Here is an 11796-nt window from a genome sequence, read left to right on the forward strand (position 1 = left end):
CGACGGAAAAATAACAAAGTTATGACTTTTGATAAATGGAGAAGAAAATCCGCCAAAAATTGTTGCGTCCTTAAGCCCAAAATAGGCCGTGTCATGAAGGGGTTAAAGAAGCAATTGTTGCTGCCCATCAATCTCGGCAGTGTTATAAGGCCATTTCCAAACAATTTGGAGTCCATAATTCTACAGTGAGAAAGATTATTCACAAGTAGGAAGCCATTCAAGACAGTTGACAATCTTCCCAAGAGAGACGTTCCAACAAATCGCCCCAAAGCAAGGTCAGACTATGTAATTGGAGAAATTGCAACAACAAAAAAAAAAAAGAACTACATCTGACTCGAAAGGCCTTAGTTAGAATGTTACGTTCAAGTTCATGACCGTACAAATTAAGAAAAAGACTAGAGATGAGCGTGCGTACTCGTTAAGGCAAATTACTCGAGCGAGTATTGCCATTTTCGAGTACATGCCTGCTCGTCCGAAAAGATTCAGGGGGTGAGCGGTGAGTTGCAGGGGTGAGAGAGAACGAGCTTCCCCCCCTGCTCTTCCCTGCCGCCCCATGCCAGCCCCCGAACCTTTTCGGGCAGGCAGGCATGTACTCGAAAATGGCGATACTCGCCTTAGCAAGTACGCTCACTCATCTCTAAAAAAGACTCAAGTACAGCGTGTTTGGAAGGGTTGCCAGGAGAAAGCCACTTTCTAAAAATGGCAGCATGACTTACGTTTGCAGGGTTCTATCTGAGCAAACTCCAAGACTTCTGGAAAAATGTCCTTTGAGCAGACAAGACTAAAGTGGAGATGTTTGGTCATAACGTCCAGCGCCATGTTTGGTGGAAAGCAAATACATGATATCAGCATGAAAGCCTCATACCAGCTGTCTAGCATGGTGGTGGAGGGTGATGATTTGGGCTTGTATAGAGAATTGGTTCCTAATGATTGAAAACCCTTAAAATCTAATATATACCACCTATAACAAATGCATGTAACCAGATGTATGTAGTAATTAACAGCTAGGTCCTGGTTGTTGATCTTATAATCACTACTGCAATCATTTTTTGTTTTTCAGGTATGTTGCACAAATCCTAACCTTATGCAGATTCAAGAGAACCACCAAAGTTCACCCTGGATAGTGTGTGGGGTATAAGTCTCCACTGTTGGAACGAAACCACGCCTACATCCCTCCCAAACCAACTTTTGACTTGATCCTCTAGAACACCTTTGCGTACTATAGTTATAACCCACCATCAACATGGCTAGTAAAAGAAAGTCTACAACGCCGTGCATGGTACGGGCAACTGAGCTCGTAGACCAGGAAGATCAAGATGTTGACGTGTTGAATAGTGACACTGCACCAGCTTCAGAGACCACAAAGGAGTGGTCGCCTGTGAAGGAAGAGCAGGACCATAATGTGGTGGAAGAGAAGCCACCTGCTGAGACTCAATCCAAAAAGTTGCAAGGTGGTTACGAATGCAAATACTGTCCTTATGTAACACAGAATCTCAATGAGTTTACAGAACACGTGGACATGCAACACCCAAATGTCATTCTTAATCCCCTTTATGTTTGTGCTGAATGTAACTTCACTACCAAAAAATACGACTCCTTATCTGACCACAATTCAAAGCATCATCCGGGAGAGAGCAACTTCAAATTAAAGTTGATGAAACGCAATAACCAGACCATTCTAGAGCAGTCCATCGAAGGTGGTGCTGATCTTTCCAGCACACAAGAAAACATGGAAACCGATGACAGTCTGACAGGCATATCCATAAGTAAGATGCCCATCAGTAAGCTTGGAAAAAGTCGAGCAGAAATGAAAAAATTGCGAAAGGCTGAAGAGGCGCTGTATGATGGCCACTTTGGTCTTTCAGAAACTAATGGAATTTCAGGAGATGGTCTAACTCATGTGATGCCATCTGTACAACTTCCACCCAACATTAACCTTCTTCCCAAAGTCCCAGTACCTCTAAATAGCAACAAATACAATTCCGCTCTTGACACTAACGCAACCTTAATCGGTTCTTTTAATAAATTTCCTTACCCTACACAGGCAGAATTATCTTGGCTAACCGCAGCATCAAAGCATCCAGAGGAGCAAATAAGAATTTGGTTTGCTACCCAGAGGTTGAAGCATGGTATAAGCTGGTCTCCAGAAGAGGTGGAAGAAGCGAGAAAGAAAATGTTCAACGGGACTATCCAGTCTGTTCCACAGACCTTTACCGTTTTGCCGGCTCCATTAACAACTACTGCTAAAATTGCTCAGCCGATTATCCAGACAGCAGTGCCTTGTCAAATTCTTGGTCAGACAGGTTTAGTTTTTACACAAGTGACACATGCCCCTACTGTGACCGTATCGTCATGTTCTACCAACTCATTTGGAACACCAAGCCAAAAACGTTCCTTACGAAGCCCACACGAAGCTCCACAGCCCAAACGTTCGAATGCAGTAAAAGCTTCATCTCCATCTACTCGCAGACTAAGCGTGATATCCTCTCGGCACGAGCGTAAAAAGACCAACGAGCAGATTGCCGTTTTGAAGGCCAGTTTTGTAAATAGTCAGTTTCCAAATGATGTGGAAGTCTACAGATTAATGGATTTGACTGGGCTTACAAAGAGCGAAATAAAAAAATGGTTTAGTGATTATCGGTATAGGAGCCAGAGAGGTATTTGTAACATCACCAGTGAATCTCTAATGAGGGACCGAATGTCATCCAGAACTCGTCGGCCGTATCATTACAGAGACATAACACCCACCAAAATTGCTGAACTCTCAGAAGAACAGATCGAGCATCTCGAAAACAGCTTTCAGAAGAACGCTTTTCCATCGCAGTTTGAATTGGACGATATACGGTCCAAGACAAAACTGTCAAGGCGACAGATACATTACTGGTTTTCGGACAGGAGAAAAACTAGAGATTCTATGGAGCAAGCTGTTTTGGACTCTATGGGTTCAGACAGCAATGATGGATTTGTGAATGGGGCAGCTACACAATCTGGTAACTTATCGGGCTCGGCACCATTCAAATCTAAACAGGAGCAGCTCCATCTGTTGAAAAGTACCTTTGCAAGAACTCAATGGCCGACTCCACATGAGTACGATCAACTGGCAACACAAACTGGACTTGTTAGGACAGAAATTGTAAAATGGTTTAAGGATAACCGATGTGTTCTTCGGAACGGGACTTTAAGATGGATGGAACAGTACCGGAAAATATATGAGCGCTCTCTGGAAGAGCGCAAAAAGTTCATCAAGATTGCATCGGCCACTAATACAGGCAAAGACATTCTTACCAGTTATTTCCAGGAATACGGTCAGTTACACGAGGAGGATGTAGATCTTCTGATGGCCAAGGCTAAAGTAGACGTTGATGAACTAAGAGCGTGTTTTTCAGAGATGCAGGAACAAGCCACTTTGGATCAGTTGAATAACGAACAAGATGATGATAAATTTGATTTGGAGAGCGAGGCAAAATCGCACGGAGATGAGGAAGTCATATCAGATGGTGGAGATAGTTGGAGTCAGACTGGACAGGACGTCCAAGATGACGTGGGCGATTATGAATATGAAAATACACCGAAAGAGGACACTTGTGTCTAACGAGGTAATATTTACATAACTCTAGTCTCTTTTTACATTTTTGATTTATTTTGAGTGTTCATTGCGTATGGGCGACGATTCATATGTAACTACGCTATGAAACGCAAGTCACACTGCGCATGACTGCGGGCATACACGGTACATTCTCGGCCCATACACTGTCTCTGCTGGCATCACAAACACTGGTCAAACGCTGTCTGGTCACCTGCAGCGTTTTACCAGAACGCCCGTGGACATGTAAATTTTCAGCTATGCACTGGGACAACTCATCTTGATTATTCCAGCGGCATAGCTGCGCTGGAGGATCGGCAAGTGTATCCCATTGTGTTCAATTGGAAACTTCGCATCTCACTCCCATGCACATTGCACGCTGTGCAATGTCTTTCGGCCCCATTGAAAACGATGAGTGAGGCGTTCCGAGGGAATGGCCAAAGATAGGACATGCTGCAACTTTTTCCCACACCACGATGAGGGGGGGGGAATCGCTCATATATATGACCCCATTCAAATCATAAATGATCTTCTTGGCCATGTGAAAGCAGCCGAAGGCGAGTTTCACGTGGGCGATCCTGATTTTGCTGTGCCAAAGTCGCATCTTTGTCCCCATTTTTTTTTTTTAAATCTCGCAGTGCATTGCTGCCACCCACAATAAAATTACGCAATTTTTTTTAATCGCTAAAGTCAATAGGACTGTTAAAATCACCCACCGGACCGCACGCTGCCTTGACATATGGCGTGGGAGTTTTTAAAACCACGATTAAGCAGGTATGCTTTCATCATTGCTCACAAAACCGGTATGAGAAACAGCGCAACTACATCATCACAGCACTGCTATTAAAGTTGCTAACAACTGGTGACAGGTTCCATTTAAAGGGGTTGACTCTTGGAATCCGCTTCAGCCAAGAAATGGGCGGCATTTCTCCTTCTTTACTGCAATATAGGAGTGAGTACTTTATGGCAGTTGCAAGAAAGGAGTGAATTAACAGAGACATTTCCGACTTGGGCTGCCTGCACCTGGGCATATCCCGTAGCGGGAAAACACACAGCGGATATGCAGGAAAACTGCAGTTAGTAAATTCACACCCAAATTGTGCGGATTTGGCTATGGTTTTTGTTGTGGATCAGCTGCAGATTTTAATGCCCACGGAATTTCCGTCCGTGTGCATTGGGCCTATTTGCAACAAAATCTGCTGCTGGAATTCCGCAGCGTTTCCGGTATGTATGAAGCCGGCCTTATAGTCTTCAGGAAATGAAGAAAAGCCCTTTTCCGAGTGAGGAGGGAGTGACAGGAGAGCTGCATGCAGAGTCTTTATCAGCTTGTGTAGTGTTACTATCCTGCTTTTTATGTAGGCCTCCAGCAGTACAATGCAGATGTTGTCAATCATAAACTTGCCCACCTGCTAAGATGACTCTGCAGAACATGTCTAGTCTATACAGAAAAGCTATGTGAGTCTTGGGCTCCTTTTTACACAGAAAAACAGTGCCCGGCAGTCGCCCCAGCAATAATAGCTCTATAGCCAAGCTAGTTGGGCTATAGTAAAGTTAACATTTGCATGGGCCGATAGTCCCCGAAAAGGCTCAAACAAGTAATTCGGATGTCTGTCAGCCCGTGTACACAAAGCACTGCGCAAGATATCGCCCAGTTGTTAGCAGCCGTTCCCTTTCAGCTCACTGAAATGGAGCGACTGCTAAGGAACTTCTCAGGAGTCGCTCAATCTGTGAGCAATGTCGGTCTACCATGAATGGTGGCAGGTGATCCCTAACTATCTCCGATCTACTCCGCCTCCATTCACTCGAATGACTTTGCACAAGAGCGCTAGTTGCTGGTACTGTTAGCGCCTGACTGTCGTACTGTGTAAAGGTAACCGTTAGTCGTTCATGTTTAAAGTACTAATCCGATAAGTGTTTGAATATTTACAATCTCCTTCTTCTTTCTAGATGTGAAGATGTTGGTAGAGACTCGTTTCGCTTTGAAGATAATATAAAGATATATTTTCCTACTGTTGATACGAAATCGCGCTGGTTTTTGCTCAGCCAGGACTATGTCCATAGCCTCATCGTGGATTGTAAAACTAAAAAAAAGTTCTTTCCTTGCCAAAGAACGAAATTCTAAAAGACTTTGTACATTTACCACCCGTTTTTTTTTTCTGTACTGGAACCATTTTGAGTGTGAGACGTTTGGTTACCAATTATTTTATTTTTTTTTATTTTAGCAAAAAAACTACAATTTGAGTTTTTTTTTTTTTTTTTTTTATTATAAATTAAATTTTGCATTGCTTAGAATTAGTAACCACTAAGTTGTCTAATTTTGTGTTCCCCTTTTTGTTGTGTATATAGAAAATTCTATATTTGTTACTTCATAGTGGTAGAGCCATTTTATTATGGGACCACTGGTCTTCGCAAAAGTGGTGGTGGTAGAAGTTGGGCTTCAGAAAAAGTGGGCGCTCTCATGGGGTCAGAGGTGGAGGTAAAGAAAAAAACAAAATCCAGATCAAACTCGACGTGAGAGAACACAAGACATGCTGACTCTTTCCACTAGAATGGACTGCCTTGCCAAAAATGGGTTTCTTGGCGTTTCGGGGTTCGGCCTCGTAAAAGGACGTGGTCTTGGTGGATATTAAAATTTAAGGGCTTCCTGGTGTGTTTAGGTTTACGCAAGCGTTTTACTAGACTGAAAGAAGAAAATAGAATGGATCGCTAATAAAAATGTGTGTGCGCGCAAGAGAAATAGGTGTTTTTTTTTGTTTTTGTTTTTTTCAAAATATTCAGACTGCATTGTTTTTGTATCTTTTTTTTTCCCATAAAATATATGTATAAAGTTATCCGAAAGCCGCGAGCACAACTAAAGACCATGTCAGTTTTTAGGTGTAGTTGAGCTACTCAGTGAGTGCACTTTTTGAAATTTAAAAAAAAAAAAAGTTTTTTGTTTTTTTTTCTTTCAGCTTCATATTGTATATGATGAGAAAAGAATAGTTGTGTTTTGGAGACATTTAATAATGGAAATCTCATTTTGCCGCACTGCACAAATATGCTAGGAAGTTTGATTTAAAAAAAAGAAAACTTTTTATAGGAAAAAAAAAAAGAAAAAAATGAAATAAAGGCATTTTTATTGCTTGAATCAGTTGCTTTTTGTTTTGATTTGATTGCTGCTGCAGATGCTAAATTCAAGAATGGTTTGCAAAAAAAGGGGGGTGGTCTTTTTATGTATGCATTTTTTTTCCCTAAGTTTTTGGGTGCCTTTACACTGGGGAGAAGTTTGCGCAAGATTTGTGCGTTGCCGAATGCACAAATATGAAACCCATTCTTTTGAACCGGCCATTCACATTAGCATTGTACAGCAACGCTATACAGGCAACACATCGCAGCTTGTTCTATCTTTCTGCGAGATTGCCCATTGTTTTCAATAGGGACGGTGACTGTAGCTCCAGCCCCCATTGAAAGCAATGGGAGAACTCTGCGATCCTCTGCCGTGGCTGTGACAGCTGCAGTGGGCGGATTCCCATGCTTCCCTGTGGGCAGTTTGATTTGCGGATGGACTCTGTGGACATTAGGCCTAAAGCTGTTCTCGGACAAGCGTATTTTTTTACCATGTAGTTGGTCCACGGTTTCAGTGTCTGTGTTTCAGACATCTATCAAGCGTTCAGTATGCGCTACTTTTTTCTGTTTTTGCTTCTGTATTTACATTGATTCGTAATTTCAATTGGGCGAATCCGTATTCACCCAGCAGAAAATAAAACCAATGATGGCAAATACAGATCAGATATTGATGATTTACAGTTTGTGTCCCCCATATTCGACTTACAATCCGCTTGTATTGAGGTGCGTTCAAACGGGGTAGATTTGTTGTAGAAAATCAACTTGGATTTTTCACAGCAAATCCGTAAACGCCACATTGGCAAATCCGCACCAGTTTTAGCGCAGATTTGCTGGTGGATTTGTCGTTGTGGATCAGGACCCCAAAACAATAGATACTTGCTCTATCCATCTTCTGCCTGACTTGCTGTTTTATATAGTCTTGCTTCCACATCTTCACCCATGTGGCCACTGCAGTCGGGGAGCAGGGAAAATTAGGGAAAGCTCGTATACCTGGTGACTACGCTGCAGCATAACACTACATGGTGACTTTGGCTGTGCAAGCAAGGATAACAGTGGCATTGTGATTCATAAGTACCCATGATCCGGATCGCAGCTACTTGCACCTCTCAATGCGACTCCTCTGAGATTCAAGATCCTGTTATCTTTGACCATGCGGCCCTCACCTAAAGTGACAGGCTACAGATTTAAAATCCTCATTGCAGAAAGGACGATCATGAGGAGCTCCGGCCCGGCTGGGTTACATTGTTGCAGATGAAGTGTTGGCTTGATGGTGACTTAGAGATAACAGGTGGAGTATATTCGGATGTAGCAGTATTGTTGCAAAGTGCTTGAGTCTACCAGTCAGAGAAAATGTTGCAAATCAAAATTTGATGCAACTCGCTCGCCACATTTCTTTTCCTTTTAAGCAGCCTGAGGGTTGCTTTATATTTATACCACTATTGTGTCAAAATGATCGATTTTATGACTTTAAGGCCGCCTGCAGACGAGCGGAAATCCCGCCGCGGGATTTCCGCCGCTGAAAGTCTGCATAGGAGTGCATTACAATACGCACTCCTATGCAGACGGCCGCGGTTTGGCCGCGCGAAATCTCGCGCGGCAAACAAACCGCGGCATGTTCTAATTTTGTGCGGAGCACGCACTCACCTGGCCGCCGGCTCCGGTCTGCGCATGCGCCGGCTGCGCGGCAGCCGGCACATCAAAGAGCCGGGGCCGCCAGGCGCGGGTGAGTACGCGCTCGCCCCTGCAGGCTCTGGGGTCGGATCGCGCGGCGAGATTTCTCGCTGCCGGATCCGACCCGCTCGTCTGCAGGCGGCCTAAGTTGTAGGTTGGGAAGGGAAAGACAACAGCTGCCAAAAAAGATTCAGTTTTTCTGGATGACTTCTGTACGGCAGTTCTTACATGCTGGTGGCAATGGTTTTTATAACAATGCTATAGTTTTCTTTAGGTGATCACTACTTTCAGATGTTGGAACACTTTCCAGAAGGTGGAGAACATCCTCCAAGCTCAATTTGACCCATGCCTGCTACCCTGTCCTCCTGAAAATAAGACACACCCTGAAAATAAGACACACCCTCATTTTCCAGGCTTTTTGAGGATGCAAAATGATTTTCCAGGCTTTTTGAGGATGCAAAATGATTTTTCAGGCTTTTTGAGGATGCAAAATGATTTTTCAGGCTTTTTGAGGATGCAAAATGATTTTTCAGTCTTTTTGAGGATGCAAAATGATTTTTCAGTCTTTTTGAGGATGCTTGAAATATAAGCCATACTCCAAAATTAAGCCCTGTTAACAGTTAATTAAAAAAGTCAATTTAAATAGTGTCCAGGCAGCTATACATGTAAAAAAGTTGAACCTTTTTGAACAAAAATTAATATAAGACACTGGCTTATTTTCGGGGAAACACCGTATATCAACTCCTTTAGATAAAAGTTCACTCACACGGGTGTATGTCGCCCGTGTATTACATGGTGTGGAAAAAACAGCATATTCTGTTTGTGTGGAATATGCACCAATATAGGCAATGGAAATGTAACATGCATATTTGCGGTGTATTTTACGTGTGTTACATGTACAACTATGAGTGAGCCCTAAGTGAGAGCAGATGTCATAGCTCTTTCCAGCATATCCTAAATATGTGCAGTGTATTGACGAGATGACCCCCGGCTTAACTACGCCATCATTAAGGCTACCCGACCTAAACAGCAGGGGCAGCCCCAATCCTAAAAGAATGCAAGGAAAAAACATGTTCCCTTAAACCCAACCTGTGAAAAATTTGGCCAGCACCGCTCTAAATTGAAATAGCGTCAAAAGTGAGAGATTCTCGTGAACTACGAAATTATGCCTAGGCGATGGCCTCATCCCCAAAAAGTTGGATACCATACTTACCTGACAGATCTCACTTCCAACCACCTCTCCCTTCCCTATCCATCTTAGACTTGGGAAGAAAACATAAACATATTTAGAATGATGACACAGTGCAGGACTCGCTTTACTCGTCCTATTAGGGAAAAGTCATGGATGTTAAATGCCCCCCAAAATATGCAACGGGCTGATACAGAAAATGGCATCGCCTCAAGCATTCATGCACCCTATAGGTGTTACCTTGTACAGCTGTAATGGAAGATAGGGCATCAGGCAAGTGATTACCCAACATTACATAGCTTCATGAAAAATAAAACGCCCGCATGCACTTTTATGACAAGCATACGCCAGGTGTTCTCTAAATAACTGCAACCAAAAGGCAAGTGCTGACATTGGGAAACCAACCAAAATCAGGCCGCCTGGACCAAGCCACCGCATAACCAGCCCAAGTGGCAGCAGCTATTGACTGTTGAAAGTGCTTCATTCCTAAGGCCACATTATGCCCCAAAGATGATCTGGACACTCCTCCGCTTCCCCATCTGCCCATGGCGCAAGCTCCTGGAACTTCGTGAACTGAAAAGGTGTGAAAGAGAATCAGCAATAGTATTAGAAAAACCCAGAACATGCTAAATATTGATATGTTAAAAACACCAATAGGATAACTGAAGCAAACACCTAAACACACTTTCCTGTAGATTGGATGTATCTCAAATCTCTTGGTGCCTCGTCTGGTGCAGAGAGCCAAGGCAGCAATATGCAGTCCTAAGCTCCCGCTCATGACCTGAAGGTCGCCAGCTCAATCCCCACATGGCTCAGGTAGCTGGCTCAAGGTTAACTCATCCCTCCAAGGTCCTCCAACAGCACCAGGTTGGAAGTAACCTTGTACACAACACAAGAAAAATGGCATTTAGCAACGCACCAATGTGTCTCCCATATCGTTCCAAAACCGCAGGAGCTGCTTCATCAGAAAATAAAAAAAGCTGATCTGATTAGGATGAAGAAGTGACGCAGATTCGTTGAAACACTGCAAGATCCACCCCTGACACCTTATAGCCAGGCCTTCGAAAACAGAGGCAACTCAGCCAAGCCTGCCACAGGGGGAAGCTGCAAGCCAGGTGCTGGACCCAAGGCTCCATGGTGGTTCGTGGAAACGTGAAAGAGGCCTTTCTCCGGACTGGAAAATATAGGTTGTCAATGGCAGGAGGAGCAGAGAGGATCAGTCCCAGGAGGTGTAGATGGCAAGGACGCCAATCCTCCAACCAAGCAGCTACTTCACATGGACCCGGCCTTCAGATGCAGCTCTGCCACCAACTGATCCAGGTTAAGTGAGACAGGAATAAGTCTGGAATCGCAGCCACATCTCCCAGAGAATTTGGCTGCAGACACCACCTTACCCCACAGATACCCCTTAAATAACAAATCTGCACCCATCCTTTCACCATTGATCAATGACATAGATGTGAACATCTGCCTGAGCAACTAGATTCCATTAGCCAAGGATTTCAGCCAATCAGCTGGCTTTTAGGACTACCTTGGGGAGAGGAAGAGACAAAACCCACAAATTTGGCGTGAATGGCTCCCAACTAAGCAGGGGTCAAGAAAGACAGCTCAAGACCCTACAAATGGTCCGGGATGCGTACATGGAGCGTTGTCCTGTTGAAAGGTGGCACTGTGGTTGGGGAGGACATCTGAAAATATGGTCAGCTGACAGGTCCCTGTAGCGCTCACCAGTCGAGGATTGTGGTAGGAATGACCAATGGTCTTAGACCATGACCCCAGCAGCAGCCTGTTGGACTCTAAAGGTGCATCCATTGAATACAGCTTCATGCCGTTTACAGCAGTAGTGGATCCGGCTATCTGTATGGCTCAGCAGGAAATGAGACTCGTCCCTGCAGACAACCACCTGCCATGTGTTAAAGGTCCCTTAAGGGGTACAGTGCAGCTTTGGATGAGGGGGTTCACTGCCTAGGGTGTGATGGGGCCTCGTAGCTGTTTCTCCTGCGCTTGTCCTCTACCACTTCAGACCTTGGTGTTGCTTGTAGCCTCTTCTTGTCTCTAGTTTCTCTCAGCTCACTTCTCTGCTCTTCCTTCTTTCTACTCCTGGCTTAACGGGGTTGTTTGAGTTAGGCCACCTGTCCACAGGTGTTGTGTTAAAATACAACGGATTTCCGCTGCGAGAAACCGCTAAAGTCACCACATTTTCCGCGATGAACCTATCATTATTATTTACCACGGCAGATTTCCGCTC

General features: G+C 44.1%; 1 protein-coding gene across 1 annotated transcript in view; it reads left to right on the forward strand.

The window, feature by feature from the left end:
• Positions 1-6710, forward strand: part of ZHX2 (zinc fingers and homeoboxes 2) — a 48229-nt gene extending 41519 nt beyond the window's left edge. Inside the window, exons 3-4 of the mRNA XM_066578470.1 lie at positions 1061-3596; positions 5531-6710. Of these exons, the coding sequence (XP_066434567.1) occupies positions 1244-3592 (2349 nt within the window). The 5' untranslated portion in view covers positions 1061-1243 and the 3' untranslated portion in view covers positions 3593-3596; positions 5531-6710. The remainder of the gene's footprint in view (positions 1-1060; positions 3597-5530) is intronic.
• The last annotated feature ends 5086 nt before the right edge of the window (positions 6711-11796 follow it).

This window comes from Eleutherodactylus coqui, chromosome 9 (assembly GCF_035609145.1).
Source record: "Eleutherodactylus coqui strain aEleCoq1 chromosome 9, aEleCoq1.hap1, whole genome shotgun sequence".
Classification (NCBI taxonomy): Eukaryota; Metazoa; Chordata; class Amphibia; order Anura; family Eleutherodactylidae; genus Eleutherodactylus; species Eleutherodactylus coqui.